We start from the raw sequence: 21524 nt of genomic DNA on the forward strand, positions 1-21524 counted from the left end.
ATCAGCATGCCGAAGCATCCGCTATGCCCGGCAGTGCCACGGTTAATTGTGCTTGGCTTTGGAATAAACAACATTTATTTCTCTAAATCACATCACTATCTGTCTCTTAATTTGTTTCTGTCAGGTTGTTTCTCCGTCATTCTGATTTGTCTCTCTCTTTCCTGTCTTTGGCAGACCTCTGCTTTGAAATTCTTTCTCTGTTCCAACTCAACCTGAAGAATCTCTTGGAAAATACATAACTCTTTAGTTTCTTTGTCTCCCTTTTCTTTTTTTGTTAACTTAACTTGAACTTAAATTTACTGTCATTAATGATTACCTCTCGGTTTGCTGCCTCATTCAACATCAATTGCACCAATTAGGGATTTCCATAAATTTTAATGTATTATCTTTAGTATGTTGACTCTTATGGGGTCATTAGTGCTATAATTACTACCTAGACAACAGTACCCACATGGCCTTGGGTCTCTAAGGATGGCTTGTGGGATGAGAGAGGAAGCACTTCTATAATAAAGTGCACAGCAATGGTGAAGCATAACAAAACAGCAACAGAGGGAGCAGAAGTGTAGCCATGTGGAAAAAAGGAGACAGGGTGCTATGATTAGCACCTTTATCTGCTAATACTTGATTAACATATTACACTCATGCATTGGGGCTGAAAGCATTTGTGTGATTGAGAGAGTGTATTAGTTAGTATGGGAAGGAACAAGGAAGGAAATCCACAGGCAAGAAAGGAAGAGACGGCCCAGCTAGGGATGGAGGCACTGCTCGTCTTAGTGGCCCCCATCACGACAGACAGCGTCTTTAAGTATTAATGTCCTTGTTTCATCCTGAAAATGAAATAACATGTGAGCGCTCAGAACCCTCTCCGGACTATTTCACGCTTCGATGTTTTCCCTCAATTTCAGTGTGAATCCTCTAGGAAAACAGTGAGGGAGGGCAGCGCAGAGGAAGGTGCGAGAAAGTGTTGTACAAGGAGACAGACAAAGAAGAATAAGAATTATAAAGTGGAAATGAAGAGAGCAAGTACGTGCAGGACAACGATGAGACGGATTAAGAAGAAAATGGGAGAAAAGAGGCAAAGGTTAGAAGATAGAAGAGGGAACTTAGAGAAAGTCTGAATGAAAAATGGGTTTTGGAGGAGTAAGATGTGAGGGAAGAAACAACATCTGTTAAGAGATCTGATAGATGGAGCGGAAGAATTGGGTGGGATGGGAAGACTGAAAGATGGATGGTGTGTTTGGGAATAAGCAGCTTCTTCCTGACCCAACCTCGTAGAGCAGATGTCATATTTAATGGTGGATAAAAATTGCCAGTAAAGTCAGTCAGGTATTTTTATGCTAGCTTGTGTGAGTGTGTCTCTGCTGTCTCCTGTGTGTGTGTCCATGTACAGTATCTCTTGCATCCCAGAATGGTCATATTTGTCAAATGACTGCGTTAGATTATTTCAAGCCTAATGAGAATTTTACAAATCCAGATTGAATTTTTATGCTTTCACTTTATCATCCTTTGTTGATCAGAGTGTGCATCACTGTCCTTTGCATAGTTTATCACTGCCAACAAAACCACAGTGACTGAAATTCTCTTTGGGGCTTAACAATGATGATATTGCTTCTAAATGACCAGAAATATGATGTGTCAGAGTGTAATGTTAGAAGATCTTGAGCCAAAAGAAGACATGTAAAGATGCTAATGGTCAAGAAGAAAAGCTGTGGTCATAAAAACAGTACCTTTTACAAACAGTTGACAGGTAAGTATGTAAGAATGTAGCCAAAAAAATGAGGGGCTGCCATACACACTGCTATTTTATGGTATACCATAAAGTGTTGTCTTCAAAAGCTGATTTCTAAACAGTAGCCTACATATATGCATGCACATAAGTGTGTTACATGGTGCATCAATGACCAAATATGGTTTTTTATGTTCTTAGGTTCATGATTGGATCGAGGCTCTACTGTTTCCGTACTGTACTTTGTGGAATAATGTTGATATTTCTTTATAGATAGTGAGCCACAGAACCTTAGGCTGCATAAGCAAAACAAAAATAACAAGATGAAGAAACAGCTAAAGTCATTACCACTACCACATCCATAATGAAATATTCCCCTAAAGGTCACACAGTGTTTAATGCTGCAAGGCTGGCTTTCCTAGAACCATTTAATTACCAATATTTCAGTAAAGATGACCAAATGACACAAATATGCTGAAACAAAGCTATGCACACAACGATTATTCACTTACATACTCTGATTAACATGCAATTGAGACGCTCTCTATCTAGCCTTTCTCTCAATCTCTGCCGTTCCCTCTCACTGACACACACACACACACACTGACTATGTGTCAGATACATTCAGCTGCTGTTCACTCCATTTACTTGCTCATTGAGCTGCTTAGGGGAAATATAATTGGTTGCAAAATGAGTGGGCATACACACAGGACAGAGGCATGTGGTGTGTGCACATACAAAAAAATCACTCTAAACACAAAAAAAATTGAACACATCATCATATATTTATCATCATATAAATATGTATATTCTGTATAATATGTTTGGTTTACACTTTTCTTAACTCCAAGAAATATATCATCATGGAAAGATACTGTTTAGCTTAGAGGTTCCTGTATGCACCACCCTCCTCCTTCTACAACATAAGTGTATTTACAGAGGTTGGGCTACAAACAGAAGCAAATCTTATTTTAACAGAAACTTTCAGTAAAGTTCCAGTTACTGTGGACATACTGGATATTTCGCTTTGACCTGTATACCCACTCCTAATCTACTTTGTTTAATTATTCAACCACATTCTATTATTTAAATTTTTTGGCCCAGTGAACCCAGTGATCTAATCGTATGCAGACTTAATACATGCTTATTTCCTCATGTCTTCCTACACATGGACCATTAAAAGAAAAGTCTAGAGTTACAACCGAGTGAAACCAGCTCACAAAGGAGAGTTCTGGTCAAAGAGTGTGCTGACAGGCGTGCATATTCACAAGGGAGTGGTGTGGAGGAGAGATTATTAAGGCCAAAGATTAATTGACAGCAATAAAAGATTCATGTTCACAGCAAAGTTCGTTAAATTCTTCAAAGGTTTTTTTAAGGGTCACAGAGAAAGTTAAGAGGGGGAAACTGCGAGAAGCTGTCCCTTTTATAAATTTCATATATGTGTGTGTGTTTCTGAACGAACAGCCTTGTAATAATGTAGACTGCTTACATTCACGCCCTTTGTTAAATCTTCTTTGTGGGCATACTGTATTACATCTGAATTAATGAAGTAAGATACAGTCCACTTGTTGTTCTTCATTAGGCAGGACATGTTTAGTGTTTTTTGTGTGCATGTTTTGTTTCCCCAAATGCGTGTCTTTCAAATCCATGGGTGGTATGTAGCAACCATTTAACAAACAAACAGTAATTAGTTCCTTTAATGGTTCTCCATTACATTTCTCAGCGGCCAAACTCTTTGAAAGGCAACCAAAGCACTGTTGCGTTATAATTAACAATAGCTTGTGTATTCCCCCAGAGGTGGCAATTTATGGGTGAGGGGTAAAGCAAAGGAGAAAGGAAGAGAGAGAGAGAGAGAGAGGGGAACACAAGACAGATTGACTTGTGGTTTGCTCATTTCCATTTTCCTTGGTGGAGTTGTAGATAGCAGCAGTGTGTGGTTTGCCAGACCATCTGATTAAGCATTGTGAGTGGAGCGAGTGTGGCGGTCTAAACTGCTTTCCACTCACATTTTCTCACACTTGTTTGTCAGGGACAATTTCATTTTTTTTATTTTTGTTTTTTTACTCCATGTTAATTATGTGTTGCTGCCAAACCCCCCATGGAGGGTGTAGATCCAAGTCATTTATTTATGACCGCACAGCTGGCCACTCCATTTATACATCATGTGCACCCTCCTGTTTACACACTGTCAGCTATCACTGCAGTTCAGACCTGATCAATCACCCTGCCGTCCACTGCAAACATAAGAAGGATAAGTCAGATGTAGCACAATTAATCTAGTCACTGGATCAGCAGGTATTTTTTATGCTTTTCCCCAGACTTTAATTTGTGCAGATATTGTTGCATACAGTTGATTTGTGTTGGACTATTTTTATCCTAAATGTATAAACAACACCACAAAGTATCTATAAAGGAGAATCAGCAGAATCTGTACACTCACTTCACATCAGTACTCCTAACCTTCATGCCATAACTTACATCAAACACATCTTTACACTGAAGGCAGTGGAAACTGAGTCATGTTTTGATTGACTTCAGTGTAGCTATGGCCCATCATGTTGTGTGAATAAGCACAGTGTGACGTCTCACCCAGGTAGCAAGCAAGAGGTGGAGAAACTTGTTGTGACAGAGGGATACTGTATTTCAATAAATCATTTTAATATAATGTATATTATATAAAACTGTTATACTGCACAAAGCACATTGGATGAACTGTTTGATGTGAGCATTCAGGCAGCTTCTGCATGGTGTTTACGAACAGCTGGAAATAATGCTATGGCTGACCCTCTTTTCCACTTGTGTCTCTCTGTAGGTCCCTGCAGGACTTGTCCAAGCAGACAGAGCTGCCATACGGCACCGTGTTGGACTCTGCTGTATATGATCAGGTGCGCTCCAAGGCTATGAACCCCTTCGAGAGGGATCCCATGTACTCCCAGATGTGGCGTATGATTAACCGCACCGGAGGAGGTGATAATAATGTTGAGGAGTCAAAAGAAGGCATTCGCAAGGTAGGTCTTTTTTTTTTCTTCTTTTTAATTAGTGGTCAGTTTCAAACACAGCTCTTTGGAATTTAATGGGACCAGGTGCTGAATAATAGCAGTATCAAAATAATTATTCATGACTCTGTGCAGGGCATTATTATTCAAGCCATCGTTTCACAGCATTTGATCTTGTAATATAAAAAGCATTATTATTAATTTGGTTGCGAAGGGCAACTAACATCTGCTTCAGAGGTTGTGTCATGAATAACACTGTAGTTTTATAGTTTAAATCTGTACTTCTGATTTTTTTAAATCTACAATTCAAATGATTAAAATATCAATTTTTGATAGAACATGCTGACATTGTGCCTACAAAACACATCTTAGCTGTTAGGGTTGAGTGAGATTCATCCTTCATCTTCTCTCTCCTATAGAGCCCTTCCACTGTCCTAAATGCTCAGACCAATCATAGACAAGTCATGTGGTGAAAAGACAGCACACACTGTGTTAATAACATGGACAGCTGGTAAATATAGTTGCATTGTTTAGGGGAAGATGGATAGACAGACAGATAGATGGATACCTTATTGATCCCCGAGGGGAAATTCAAGTATCCAGTAGCAACAACATAGGAGCAGACAGCATAGCATGCATAATATAATAACAGGGTACTAAAAATAAAAATCAAATTAGTAATTTTGCAAATTAGATATAGTCATTGCATGCCCTATAGTGGCCTGAAACCATAGAAACACACAGCATAGTTACTTGTTGAGCTGCATTTATACCATTAATTTCAAAAAAGGTAAACCATACTGCTTCACCCAAGACAGCAAATGTTCCATGTTTATTAGCCTTCTCCATCTACTCATAAACCTTTTGTAGCTTAGCATCTGTGGCCGTTTGATCGGTGTGGTCATATGTATGATTTGTTTACAGAAGGTGCATTGAAATCCTACATTTTGATGTAATGTCAATACCAATGCCCATTAGCCATTTCCCAATTCACCCTTAATATATACAGTGCACACAGTGAAAAGAATAAGCGTGCCATATTCTTACTGTACACTGATCAGCCTCAGACCTGTTTTGACACACTGCTCATGTTACAGGGTCATCTGTGTTGATGGCAGATAAATCTATGTAAACGATGTTAATGATACACAGATAACGTTCGCATGGCTAAATGCTTAATTCCCCCGGTGATTAGCTGGCATCATAAATACCTGACTGCTGCATCTCATTTGCACGCATCCCACTTTCTGTTTGCATCGCGCTCACTTTATCCCTTCTCCCTCTAGAATATATTAGACTTGAATCAGAGCCAGCATTGGAAGTGTTGGGAGGAGTGATTAAAGTGGCGGGTGGTGGTTTTAAAATTATGAGATAAATGCAGCACATAACAGTTTATAAGAATGCAACTAAAACACTTACTCAAAAATGTTCCTTGTTGGCCGTGGGTGTTTATTGAGCATGTATACCTAATTAGTTGCATCTCCAGAATCATGAATAAGTCAGTGTTTTACTGCTAAACAGGGCCATGTGTTTGTGTAAGAAAAATATTTTTATCATTTTGATTAGCAGCTTCACACCAACAGCCTGAGGATACACACTTGTTGTCTGTTCATCTGTATTTGTTTGATAGTATGTTCATCCCTCCCTTAAAATACTGAAGTTCTCAAGTGATTTTTAAAATGCTTACATTATGTACCGCATACATATCAACATATGTGGCATCGCTTTTTGCAGAAACAACTCTGTGTCATCTAACGGAGTAACCTCCCCTTGTCCTTGGTCCTTTAAATTTTAAAAATGTTTTATCTGTGAGCGTGTCATTACTCCAAAATATGAGATTGCATTGTGGTTTGATATGATATCCTGCCACTGTGGATGTTTGTGCACAGAAACAAAACTGTGGCATGTACCACCAAAGTCAAAATGTATGCTATTTCCCCAAATGGGCTACAGGTGGCCGTGGGAAAAATACGTCACACCCTGTGTGTATATCAGTGGCATGCCACAGCTACCAATAACAGCTAAGCTGTGACTGCAGCACCCCTGCAACAGGCATACACAGGGGAGCACCTGAGCTCTCTGTGTGATGCTGTCAATTTAGACGGAGGCTGCATGCTTTCCATTAATGCATGACCAGAGACACTGTCAGGCATCATGCTGTTGTGAAAATTTAAAGTCCACTTCCTGCTAGTAGACTGTGTCATTGCAGCTTTAGACCAAATCGAAGATGATCTGGTGAGAAATGGGTCTAGAGGTGGATGGAGTGCAGGAGGATGGAATACACAGCTTTAAATATGGCTGTGTTGGAGGATAAATCTCATGCTGTATTGACCTAATGTACAAAAGTAATCCTTGGCAAACGATGTAATGTAAATGCGATGTGTCATTTGTGATTCACTAATGTTAATATCTTGTGTGTCAGCAGGGAGAGTGATGCTAATAGGGAGACGCTTGAGTTTGAGAACAGGGGTTGTTCTAAAGCTAGAAATGTGTTGTGGTAGGTGATAGATGTGCATTTCCAGCAGCAATCCTTCTGGGTGGATGGCTCTTTAATTAGCAACAGAGACAGTATCCACTATAATAAGTAAGTCATATGACAAAGATTGCTTTTCACTAGCAGCTGTGGAGGAGGAGGAGGAGGAGGCAGTACTGACAAGAGGCAGAACTGGATGAAGGGTTACAGAGAGGATCTGGTTTTCATGGATAAATTCTGTATGACAGAGGTGGCATCTCCAGAGTGGCAGCAAGCACTGCACAGCAGAAATGAGCTAGAGCGCTAGAAGGAGACAGACATTCCCCCCTGAATATGTCTCTACTGATTTGTTCTTTCATCCTCTACAGTGCATTTCTGTTTCTTTTCCCTCCCTTGTATCTTTTTCACCCCACCACAAAGTGTGCACAAATTTACTGTTCTAGGGTCTGAAATGATTCACCAACTTGACCCTCTCTCCATCTTTTTGATATACTTTTTTTATTCCTCATTTTTCACCTCTGCTTCTATGCTATGTAAAAGGCTACAGGGTGCTCTCTAGTGGTTCACTAATGTGCCTGCCCCTCTCTGTTAACTGCATTGACACATGCTGATGGTTTCTTTCTGCTGCAGACACTGTTAGAAACGTATGATTATATTTTTTTCTCTCAGATGAAAATCAATTTTGTGTTTTAATTATAACAAGTAATTAAAATAAGTTGTTGCATTGGTTAAAGGCAACATATAATGTAAGAATGAGTACACTGTACACAATACACAATGTGAGCAGGAGAGTGAAACAAATCACCTAAAACAAATCCTTTCATCCTGTTCTTTTCCCCATACTGACAAATGTGTTTGGCAGCCAGTAAACAGTACCTGTAACAGTATTTTCAAGCTTGAGGCTATTTGGGCGTCAGTGATGTTATTAACAAAACCCCATGAGTCAGTCAGACTCAGACATTTTTTGTTCTTTGCCTCTGTTTGATTTATTTGGATGTGTTTGTCTTCTTCAATCTGGTCCCTTAGCTATATTTGATTCCTGTGAGGTTAAGAACTTGATATATTTTTCTCCTTACTGTCATGCTCTCTCTCCTCCGCCCTCCTTTTCCTGATGCTGCCTTCTCTCTCTCTCTTTCAAGTGTTTTCCTCGTTCACAATAAACCTCTTACTCGTCTCTGTCACCATTGTCTCCTGCGCACTATGGATTTTCTTGCTTTTCAGTTTCGATCCCCTGCAGCAGAATAATATTATATGTCAGAAGAGGTCAGCATCTGAGCGCTCTCTACATATCACTCTCACACACAAACCTGCACGTGCGCGCTTGTACATTTTGACGCACTCAACTGTTCACAACATCAACACATTTGCACATAAGCACAACTCGCATGCACAACACCAAGCCAAGGGAAGTGCTGCAGGGCTGAGGCCTGTCACAGGGTGATATAGGTGTCTCTCCCATTTCAATCAATGATCAAGGCGTTCAATAAAGAAAGAGGTGTTGTGCCTCAGACTTGATATCTCATTCACATATGATATCAAAGACTGGTGTGCTGTATGTTTGACATCATGGCGTCTTCGTTTAAGGCAGTGCAGTTCTTACTCGTGCTCTCCTCTGTTGATTCTTGCATGGTCTCGAGAGAAAGTCTTTTCGTCTTTCAGTCTTTGTGCTTGTTTGACGGTAGACGTTTTATAGGATTAGCATTTTGGCTTACTTGTACACGTACTGACTACAATTAAATATCACTTACTTATCCTCTTAATTATGTGCACCTTACTGACACTGGCAATTATGAGATGTTCTAATAGCTCAAGGAAAGGGGAGAAATCACTCCATGATTGACACTGGCAGCAGAACACGGCAACACCTTCAGCTAAATGGTCTGTATCATCGCATGCTCAGTATGTGTAGCTGTCATGGATACATACTGTTTATTAAATTCAGTCAGTGATTAGTTTTTGTACTCTCTGCTGGCTTCAGCTGATGCCACAGGAGACTGTGGCATCAGAATATTATGTCCTGATAGCACACATATACATATGGGGCACTCACTCTAACACTCACCACTAAAAACTTTACATTTGCATGCCTCTGGCACACACACCTGACTCAGTTGTTGTAAGTGTCCCTATGTGAATATATGATGGCTCCTCTCTGTCAGGCTTTTAAAGTCTCTGATGACTGCTGAGTGATTTTAGAGTTGAGTGGATTGCCATTTTGAGTGATTTTCTGTCTGTATGACCGCTCCACCATGGGAAGGTTCCAATTTAGAAAATGCATATTTTCCTCACATGTCCTTGCACCCTATATATTATCATTATTCCCAAGTCTGATGTTAATGGCACCTTCTCAAAAAGAAATAAAAAACCTTTACAGCAACACAAACTAAGGCTAGGCTAGAAGTAAAGAAAGCCTGGTAAAAGACATTCTTCTCTAAAGACATAACATCTTGATGGGGACATCTTTAAAAAGCCACTGTCCTTCCAACCTAACCATCAACTGAACACCCAATACTGCTTTAAATGTAGAGCAAATGACTGCTTCAGTACAGAAGGATAACAGGAGGGCAGACTATTCTGTGTAAAATTAAATGATTCATAAATATGTATATATTTGAATTATACTGTATGGGTGTGCATTTGTTTCAACTAAAGGACTTACATTTTCTGCTGTCAGAGGTAAAAAAGAAAATCCCTCTTCCATAAAATACCAATTTCTTTGATTTGAATTTCAAATATGTTTATTCCATTGCTGAAATGGATCTGACCTGTTCAGCTGATAAGGTCACATCAATCTGTAGAGGCACAGAGGGTGGCTTCACATTTTAGGATCACTTACGTCTAATTGATACTTCAAAACAAAAATATGTTTTTTTTTTAAATCTTACACTGGAAATATTTTTCTGGTACCTAAGTATGTGCTTCTCATGATGGAATTTTTTTTCCTACGTTTCCTACATTTTTTTTTAGAATGTTTAACTCCATTGTGTAACACGCATTTTGCCCATCAGGTAATGTCTTCCTCTCACCAACTCCCCATTCACCGTAATGACTCCAGAAATTATGATATAAATTACCATCGTTTCTTCACCTCAGCGACATATATCTTGAGACTGGAAGTAAGTAGCTGAATAATGTAAGCCTATAAGCTTTCACCAATTTACCATAATGACTTCAGTGATGATGATAAAGATTATACTGATCCCTCTGCCAGATAGAGCTGATGGTAAATCAACCAAGACCTGTATAGATCCTTCAGCCCTGGATGAGGCCATCACAGCACACCAGAGGACAATTGAGACAAAGCAGAGGAGAGATGACGGGAGGAGGGGAAGATGATGTAGATGGTGAATGACTGCTCAGGGAGTAAAAAGAGAGAAAGTTAGAGATTTAGGAAGGTGGAAAGCCTGATAAAGGGACAACAGAGGTGCTAAAGGATGAGTGTAGATGGGTGAGGAAGGACAAGACACACATGCAAGGAAAGGGAAGAATAGACAGGTACAGAATCATAGGGATAATTGGCAGATAGGGACCTACATGGAGTTGAATTACTGTACAGGAAAGGAAGACATATGAGGAAAGCAGGAACAAGTACAAAGCACAAGATGAGCTAATAAGTCAACATAGACAGTCCAACAAAGAAAAACAACCTTCGAGCAGAACAGCCAACTTGCATGATGATCTGTTCAATAAGCTAGATGACATTCAGACCTGCAGTCATTTTCATTCCAAAGGGCTGTTGCCAGGGCAAGTGTCAAAGAGGAAACACAGTGACAAAGCCACACTGGCTGGTTCTTCTATTCATCCCACCTACCAATGTTTGCTTCTTGGACAATGAATGTCCAAAAACTGCTGCTTCTTTTGTTTAGCAGCAGACTTCTACAACATCATCACAGAGGCACAGTCATGCAACAATCATACAAACTGACCATCTACCAGAAGAAGGTCTGCAGTCCTTACAGTGTAGAACAAACAAACTGCAATTTATATTATGAATAAAACTGCATTATATAACAACTTGGCTGCTGTAAGATATGTAAGTGTGTGAATAAAAACACCCACACATGACAGAGTTAATGGACAAATTTGGCATCTATTGACAGCTAAGAGGTATGAATGACGTTTAAGCAGAGGTGTGTGCCTGCTCTCAGCTCTAGCACCTGTTTACCCTCTCTAATCACAGTTAATGATGGATCTGTAGGCAGCAGTGTTCTCAGTGTGTATGGGTTTGTGTCAGTGTCACAGTCCTTTAAAGACCTCCTGCCAACCAGCCATTGGTCAGGGAGTTGCCAAGGTTACGAAGCAGGGTGGCCCAGCTGTGCTCGGGTGACAGATCTCCGTGTATATGATTCCCTCCCTGTTTGAAAGAGCAAGCTCCACTTTTCATGGACAAAGCTTTTAGGTCTCAAGTTTGCCTACAGCTATGTGGCTTGTATCACTTACATTGTGCAAAACATACAGTGTCCTTCCTGTGCTTCCTCCTGTCATCCATTGAGCGGCATGCCTTTCTTCTTAATGTGCTCTTGGTTCCCTTTTCTACTGATGTTGTTTGTGCTTTTAGACTGATACTTGTGGTATTTGTGTCTGAGGCTGTGTGATGACTCGGTGCACTTACAGACAGGCAGGGGCAAGATGCGTTCCATTAGATTTTTTTAAATTAATGTCATATTTATGTGTTTGTCATGTATTTTATTGGATTTGAATGAAATCTCTGCAGCGGCATAAGCTGGTGATATATATCTGTCACTGTGCTTCGGCATGACTGCTGCAATATCCTCTGTAATAACCCAGCCTCTGCTAAGACCAGAAAATGCCTTTTTGGCTGCTGGGCTCTCTCATTTTCTATTTTCTAGTAGTGCAAATCACCCTGACAGGAAAAAAGAGAAAGCTCTTTTCCTGCAGAGTCTGATAGCTCATTAGGATTCAACACAACAAGCCCAAACAGCAAACATATTTTCCTGCTGTTACAATTCTCTGCCTGTGTGATGACAGTGTTTCTGTGTTGTGACTCAAATTTAGGGAGAGTAGATGAAGAGAGGAATACAGAGGGGGAAACTGTTGAATTTTTTACCCTCCATATTAAAAAAGGAAGATTGTAAGGATTGAAAGAGACATTTGAAATGAGGGAATGACAGATGCTAAATAAAAAATGGGGAGAGGGAGAGAGAGTGATAGGAATCGTCCTCGCCAACGGTGGTGATTGATTAAAAACTGGCATGTTTGCTGGAGATGTGACAAATCGGCCTAGGAAGCAGGAGGGTGGCAGTAGGAGGCAATAATACATGTTTACCCTAATAACACAGAGAAGCGAAGAAATAAACAAGTATTTTTTATGATCTATTACCTTCAGTCTACATTTTCTTCTATATGTTCTCATATATAATAATGAAACCAGATTGCTATTTTATTTGTTTCTACCCCTCCTGCCAACCAAAACTGGATCCATCTGTCAGATACACATCTTCTCGATTTAGATTTTTCTTCTTTTCCTCGCAGTTTCTGCTTTTTTTCCTCATTACCTTTAGTCCTTTGCATTACTGATAATTACAGCAACTAATAATGAAGTGAGCAGGTCACTGCAGCGATGAATACTTGACTTATTGTCTGTTTGTGTCATGCTAGTTTGGCTGCATACAAATCGAATGTCTGAGAGCAGGAATTCTCCATGTATGCCTCACTTCTGTAATATCTTCACATCAACCATGTCTACATTTATTTTCTTATTGTTATAACAGAAAAATAATGAAAGTTTGAAAATTTCTACATGTGCACAGCTCTTGCAATATTAGAGAGAGGCCAATTAAATCTTAAAGTTTTATTCTCTGTGCTTGGGAGCCCTATCATAGAAACATATTTGTCAGATTTTAGTAAGCTAAACTTCATTATACCCAGGTTTGTAATAATTGAATTTATGCACCAAGCACCTAGTTTGTGACATAAATGCTCATTAGGTAGGAGAAGAGGAAGGTTTCATGCCATTTTTGAGGATTTTGTCAGGTTTCCTGCAGTGCAGCAGTGTGCTTCAACATCTCACTAAAAGGGAATCTAAGCACACAGACACTGAGTCCTAGGTATTCAAACAGGGTGCAAGGTGGATTTGAATTTAGTTGTTTTTTTCACGGTGCAGACCTGATTAGTGTTCAGACATTCATTCTGGCTCTGTCATTGTTCTCACTGAAAAGCATTAGTTTGACTGATTGGTCTGACATCTCTTCTCTAATAAAACACCTCCTATAATGAGCTTCGTGGCCTTAATGATATCCCCTCACACCCATAACGAGACAACTCACCTTAATGATCCCACAGAGGGAAGGGAGGTGCCTGTGAAAAAATTAACACATAAACCGGCATACATACTTAACGCAGAAAATTTAGGCACAAAAATCAATAAGATCAACAAGAAAATAAAATAAATTTAGATTTGATCAATTTTACATCCAAATCAGCTGTCGGCAAAGTAGTTAAAATCCCCCAGCATCCTTTTTGTCGGCTACTGCAGTGCAGGATACAAAGATAACACATAATTATTACATTTAGAGGCAAGCGGGCGATTAAAATGCGCTCACAGTCTGGCTGAGAGAAAAATGGAGGGGAGCACAAAAGCAATTAGGCCTATAGAAACACAAAGAGCAAAGTTGCTAAAGTTAGACAACAGTATTAATCAAAGGGCCAAATGCTCCTGCTGAAAGAAAGAAAAAAAACACACTTTTTTAACACATTTTTCATCTGCCTGGTCTGCGTCATGTCTAGCCAACTCTGTGACATAAAGCAAACCATTAGATAGCATCTTAATTTCCAAGATAAAAAGAGGTTAAAAAAAAAGAAAAATGGAGGATGATTTACTGTAACTCTCTTGTGTTTTGTATGGAGGAAGAAACTGCAAGTTCAATTACTGGATTGTAGATAAATTAGAGGGACAAAAGTAGGGGGAGAGGGATTAGAAAAAAAGGCACGATATAAATATTTTCAGTGCTGAGATATCTGGTTACAATTGACCTCTCTGTCCTATCCTCACCCTACCCTCAGCCCGATGCATTTCTCATTCTCCCTCCTCATCTTTTGCTATGCTGTTCCTTTGATGTCATTAGTTCCTTCACTCTCATGCTTCTGTTCCTCTTGCATTTATTTCCGTCATTCTTTCACTCAATCCTCTGTTACCTTTGTTTTTATCATCACTGCCCTCCATTCGTTGGCTTTTCTGTCCATACTGTTGGGGCTTCTGGCCAGTATCAGGGTGTTTTCACATCCACCCTCTTTCTCTCACCTTCCTTTATTTCCCTCCATCACTCTCTTTCCACTGTCCTCTCATTTTCATGCGTCTCGCTGGGCAGCTACGCTCTGCGTCTTTATCTCTGTCTGTGGGAGAGGAGGCAGCCCAGTGCCAGCAACTAATGGACTTTTGGAGAACACAGACAGCCATGCATCACAGTCTGGAGAACTGGGGAGAGAGAGAGGAAAGAAGGATTTGGAGTGAAGCCAAAGGGAGAGTGATTTTAGAGAGAGAAATGGGAAGACATATAAGAGAAGGAGTGGGAGTGATGGTAAACGTAGAGGGTCCTCTATAGCTATGCAGGGAAAAGAAAGAGAAAATGGATTCAGTTGCTTAAGAGAGATCAGTGGTGATATCTGTATTCTTTAAAGATGTAACGGGGCATTCTGTGCAACCTTCCTGTCATAGAAGATGCCAGTGGATACTGTAGTATTAGGTGGTGAATGTAGAGAGCGGTGGTAAGCACATTTACCCCTGAGATTACTAACCTATTTCTGATTTCTGATTCTGCAGAGGGCTGTCAAAGAACTGGACAATAGGGAGCATCTCAAGCATGAGTATTCTGTCATCTTAAACATCTGTGTTTGTCCTTTAACACTATAAAAAAGACCATTAAATGATGCATAAAAAGGCTTTAACATGCTGCATGTGGACATAACACTCAAAATGTGTCCAAGACGTAATGACAAACACAAAGGTTTAGATCAGTTTTCATTGATAAATTGTTCCATCGTTCATCGTTCCATAAAATGTTATAAATAACTTACGTCTTCAAACTATTTACTTTCAGCACGTTGTATTTTATCATACAATATACAATATACTTTTGAGGTGTAATTAAATGTGCAGCGCATCATCTTGGTGCTGCCCACTGCAATTAAACACTCAAAACTAGCCTGCCATAGCAACCTGAAGGAGTTGACAAAGGTGTAATTTTATGCAAATGTCTCCTGGGGTAAAAAATCATTTTTGTTTCAATTTTCCTCAAAAGCGCAGCTGTTTTGTCCACCAGCTCAATTATATGAAAGTACAAGTTAGAAGAAAATCTAATCATCATGGTCAACAGGCTTCCACATTTAACGTTCTATACATTTAATAAGGCAGAAAAAAAACAGATTTCAGAGTGCATGCAAGAGTGAGACAGCCACTCAATTCAGTGGTTACAGCTAAGATAATTAGCTCTTTGTGTTAGTGTGGTACAGTGTTTCTATTATAAAACTTGACTATACTTAACTCTCAACAAAACATGACACTTAAGAAGCAAACGGTATTATATGTATTTTCGGCTCAGAAACGTTGAGAGTGTACTATTTAAGGTTCGCACAAACGTTAATTGGAAACATTTTTTTTTTCTGGTGACTGGGTGGGAAGTGAAGTAAAAGATCTATGCTGCCATATCAAATTGGTGAATATCAATAGAGACTCACTTCGAAATGAAACATGTGCATTCATTGTGCCCAAAGGGGCAAAAACTGTCTAAATAGAACAGCTTCTTTGTTGCACAAGACAATTCAGCTGGAGCCTGGCTCAGCTGGTACCACATCTGTGATGGTTTACTTAAAAGCCTGCCAGATTTAGAGTTTGCAGTGGCACAAACCCTGGACACCTAAAGAATAGAGAACAATCATCAGCACGAAAATGATGAGACTAATGTCACAACATCATGACATTCACTCTGTCAAACTGTAAAAGCGCGGTCTTCTGGTTCTGATAAATTCCATCTCAAATACTACACTGAAAAAGAGTTTCCAATAAGGACACAAGTGAAGATCAGGGTTTTTGTATCTGAAATGTGCTTCCTGAAGGAGAAAAGCAACAATAGGGCTGTCAGTCTTCTAGCAGGTAGAATAATCTCTTGTGTCTTAAGTCACATCCAAGCTGGGAACAATCTAAAGCATTTTTGCACACACACAGTCTCACATATACACACAGTCCCTTAGTCTGCAATGCGCCACAGTCATGACCTCTTCTAGGAAAAGAGGGTTGAGTTCCCTTGACATATGCATCCACCCATCAACCCACCCACCCACACACACACGGTTTTGCCCAAGTCATTACAGTGGAGTTCATTTCCACTCTTCCCTCATGAACTGCATGTGGTCATGTGGACATTGAAATGTGTCTGTAATAACCTAGTGCAGACCTTCAATGGCGAACTTATTGGAAGTCTCACAGCAAAGCCCATCAAACTGCAAGGCATGCATGTCTTAGTATACCTGCAGCCTGTAAGGGCAGAGGCTGTCATTTGCAATGGCGATGTTAACATTCTCCTCAGGTCTGAGTTGAACTACAGGCCAGGTTTCTCTGAACCACACGTACAGCCTAATGAATTCTGGGTAATCTAGTGTCTGAGCTTTCTCGTTGTTCTGACAGCTGTTTGTATTGACTGGATAAATAAAGGCCTATAAACATATTCACTCTGCCTTACCTTTGTACAAAAACAAGAGGGGTGGCCTTTAAGGGGGGTCAGTATTAACATCACCACTGGGTCAAAATGGCCATAACTGGTCAAGCACAATTACAATGGCAGATGCTTTAAAATTCAGTCACACGCATGGCAGCAATAAGACCATATGATCTACAGGATTTCAGCAAACACCAGCTGTTCATTAATTCTGTAAGAGTGTGGAGCCACTCAAATTAACAGAACGGTTGTGAAATATTGGCACAGCTTGTCAGTCACCTCGCTAACTGGGAGTGAGGTTCTGCTCTCCATCAGATAATCTGTCAGCTTTATTGACATTCATTTACTTCAATGGTATTTTCACATCCTGCAGGTGGAATTTCACCTGAAGTCCAAATTATTTAGAGCTGAATAGCAACTGTTGAGGGGAAAAAAAGAGTCACTCCGTTTAATTACCCTCGGGAGTTGATGCAGCTACAGTGACTGATGGTGTGCGAGCGCTCATGCACCTAAATCTGTTGCTGGAAAAGTATCAGAGTGTATCCATCTTCATTTTCTCTCCTCGACTTCATAACTATTTCTTTCCCACGGTTCCAATTAAAACTGCATTTTAACATAAGAAAGTCTTCTTATATATATTGAAGTATTGTGATTGATTCAATAGAAAAACAAAATACACATGGTGTCTGTCAGCAATATGGGCCAGTGTTCCCCAGCAATTATTCCTTGAGGGCACAGAGGGCTTTTGACACTGTACTTAGACCATTTGGCACCAGAACTCACCAGTGAAACCGATGCTAATGAACTTAATTTAGGAGGACTGGCAGTGTTTCAGTGGTGGGTCGAACACAGCAGCCTGCATTTAATTAGCCTTTTATATTCTCAAAACTGCTTCAGCTGCTAACATGTTAAATTGGCACAAACATTCGTGCCTTGAAAAAAAAAAAAGAGTCTGCAGAGTCTTTGTAACCCTCTGGTTAGGCTGGGATCCTGCTCTCCTGCAGACAGGCATTAGTCAAATAATAATACCTACTTAACCAGACTGGCATGCTTTGCATGATCTCTGGGCACGGTGGTGCAGCAAGAAGGTTCCCGGTTCAAATCTGACTGGTGTCAAGGTCAATTGTTGGCTCACATGCGTGTGAGTGTGAATGGTTGTCTGTCTCTATGTTGCCCTGTGATGGACTGGTGGACCTGTCCAGGGTGTACCCCGCCTCTCACCCGTAGTTAGCTGGGATAGACTCCAGCCCCCCATGACCCTGCACTGTAGGACGAAGCGGGTTAATAGATAATGGATGATCTCTGAGGGTTCTGGAGTACAGCTGTTTTTGATGCATTCAGGTTCAACACCAGCATTTCCTAGACCAAAGCATTATGTAATATATCCTGTATCTTGTAATAAAAGGCTGATCATACTCCCATGAAAATGTACAGTATATATATGTTGCAAAATCTAGCACCCTTTAAGTGAAATGGTGACCTGGTCAAGTCAAGTGCTGCGACTGCTTGATTGCGGTCTACTGTAGCAGCTAAAAACAAAGCAAAACTTTTAATTCGCTTGTTTTCTTTTCCGACTCTTTTGGTAACAGTCATAAAATTTGGAGAGTGACCAGAGTGCAGGAATGTGCAAGCTGCCAAATGAGGTTCCTTCTCAGGGTGTCTGGTCTCGTTGGCCTTGACAGGGTGAGGAGCTCCGTAATCTGGGACGACCTTGAAGTCAGTCAGTGACCCTCCACGTCAGGAGGAGCAAGCCAGCAGACACAATTCACACACTGAGTGTGCACTGAGCATGATTGAGTGGATGGAGACCAAGGGCCGGGCCCTCGGGCATAGGGTTGGTTCATTGCTGGAAAATGGATAAACTATAGTCTATCAGGTTTACTTGCAGCTACGTGTATATTTTTTTTCCTTATCAGTGAATTCTGGCACTCTGTATTAAGAAGATAGTCTCAAAAGTTTTGTCTTGGCTTCAGTGAGAAATAAGAAAAAAAACCCCGAAGACGTACTTATACAGTCATAAATGAGCTGGCACTGCAGTGAGAGGGGGATATGAAGAACTGTTTTCATTGCTGTAGTTTCAACGTGATAGCAGTCATGTTTGTTTATTAATGTTGAGCACTTTCATGGCCTTTCTTTTTTTGAGAGAAACTCTCTACGGGGGTGGGATACAAAATTTTACAGGTATTAGTAAAAAGCTTAGGACTCTATAGTGTCCTATCTCATCTGCACGTCTCACCATTTGTTAGGATTTAACACTCTCTCCTGTCTCTCACTCTGTCACCATATGCGTTTGTCAAGGACAGATTTCACTTCTTCTCCTTCAATATGTTTTTGCTTCTCATAGCTTCTCTCTTCTGAGCCGCCCTGCTGTGCAGTCACTGCACATTTTGATGTTGATTTTTTTTGATCAAGGAAGCAAAGTTGTATTTTTTTTGCATGTGTTTGCTAACCTTGGTATTTCAAAACTTTTCTTTGTGGTTCTGTTTCACACAGAATAAAAGAGAAAAACATTTGTTTGAGGACAATGTTAGGTCACAGACCACCTGTTCCTTCTTAGAGACGTTCACAATATCTGGTGGTTTTTCTCTGTTTATTTAACTCTTTACTTTCATAAGGAAAATCAAACAAACGTCTCTATGGATCCTATAGAAAGACACAGCACTGCAATGATGCATTTACACAATTATGACATATCCTGCTTCACAAATTCAAGAAAAGACCAAACTTCATGTGTGTCACATTGCTCTTGACCTTGAAGCCCACTTCAATGTGAGATTGAATCGCACCACCCTGTCACCATATTCAGTCCTCTTGAAAAACTTAGTAGTGCAGCATCCACTTTTTTTGCTTTAGCTGCCCTCTTCTGAGCAACTCTTGTTGCACTTCACACCTTCAACTGACTTCAATCCAGCTGGGATTTACTCCCAAACCCTTCATGTTGATTAGTTTGCGTACCCGTATGTATTTTTTATGCTCCGAAGCAGATGAGGAGTGAGTTATTGTCCTACTTCATTGAAAAATGCCTTTTCAGTTGTGTGCTATGTACATCAGAAAGGCCGTTTCATGCAAAAAAAAGGGTTGAGCTGGAACATTGTTATCCTGTGGGAGTCTGTTCACAAAACAGTTTTTAACCAAAACTATTTCATAAACAAAAAGAACATAATAGAAACAACCCTCATAACAGTTGGCAGATTAAATTTAATTTGTGCAGACAGGGAGTTGAATTCGTACAATTCAATTAAAATATATAATCATACCTGCAAAATAAGAAGTTTAACACAGGGGAAGGATGCACTAAAATAGAACCAAGGCCCCTATATAACTCTATAAAAAGAATAAAAGAATAAAACATGATGTGTACATGAAAACAACTGGTAGTGGGAACATAGTACAGTAAGCTTATGATTTATGATTTATTCTTATGATTTTTCCAAATCCAAAGAACATTTTAGATGGAATATAGCTTGTTTATTAGGTTTCAGAGTTTAACATCTGGCTTTTAGAATCTTCTCATTCACCTGGTGACCATCTATATGCAATAGGGCCAGATCCATTCCAATCCAATGGGAAGTCTGCTTCTTCCACCTTCACCTTCATTGATGATTGGCACGTGTCCACAAAGACCCTTCTATTGCATTGCAATAATACGGTTTAAAACTCTGGTGTGTCAATTCTGGATCACTCCTATGCCAGACTGACAAGTCTAAGTTCTAGGAGGTGTGAGTGAGTTTTTTGCCGATCCCTAGATGACAACAGCACAACATGCGGTATAATACTTCTAATAATGCACCTTTTTCAGTGGAAGAAGAGGAGTTGAGTTATTTCTAAAAGCATCGTATTTAAATGCTGTGCTCTTAGCTGGCTTGTTGTGTTATGGTGACCTAGTTTTATGAGTTGAGCGTGTGAAGTGTGCATCTGAAGTAGGAAGTTCTAGAGAGATTTTGCCATCAGTGAGGCTAAGTTAGCTGCCGCTGGATGATCAGTAAATCCCTCTAAACACTGGGTTCGCCTGCATCTTTAATTATAATTTATATTATAGATTTATATTTCTTTTTGTAATGCACAATAAAGGGCCCTGAAGCTACAGTAACTTTAACAAAAAAAAAAGTTTCATCCAGCTCAATTAACCCAGTTCCAGATCTGACACGCCCATTGACTACAGGAGCATGGGGGCTCTGGCTGAATACAGAAACACCCACAATGGAGCCTGCAGCTGTGAATTCTATGTTAACTCAAAAAACACCTACTGAGAGGTGTGCACAACCTTTCTGTTGTTTTTGATAGTGTGACTGCTGAGTGCTCATTCTGCTCAGTGTCTGAACACTGATAGGCTGAAACATCTGGTCACATTATTTTATTGAGAATGAGCAGAGAGGCAGAGCACAGGGCTCGCAGCAGGAAGTTGGAACAGGTGACTATAACAACACACTCACTGCTTGGTGTTACACACTGCTGTAAGCAAATCCTGCAATGCCTGACAGTGTGGTATTTATGTGTATGTATATATATATATATATATATATATATGTATATATATGTATATGTATGTATATATATATATATATATATATATATATATATATATATATATGTATGTAATACACACAGTCTGCAGACTCTGATTTGGGTTTAATGTGCATGTTTGTGAACTGCAGCTG

At 39.9% G+C, this 21524-nt stretch overlaps 1 protein-coding gene across 1 annotated transcript in view; it reads left to right on the forward strand.

Moving 5' to 3' along the window:
- Positions 1-21524, forward strand: part of grid2 (glutamate receptor, ionotropic, delta 2) — a 410745-nt gene that overhangs the window by 328871 nt on the left and 60350 nt on the right. The window contains exon 13 of the mRNA XM_028414582.1: positions 4539-4734. Coding sequence (XP_028270383.1) covers positions 4539-4734 — 196 coding nt within the window. The remainder of the gene's footprint in view (positions 1-4538; positions 4735-21524) is intronic.

The sequence above is a fragment of the Parambassis ranga genome, chromosome 9 (assembly GCF_900634625.1).
Source record: "Parambassis ranga chromosome 9, fParRan2.1, whole genome shotgun sequence".
NCBI lineage: Eukaryota > Metazoa > Chordata > Actinopteri > Ambassidae > Parambassis > Parambassis ranga.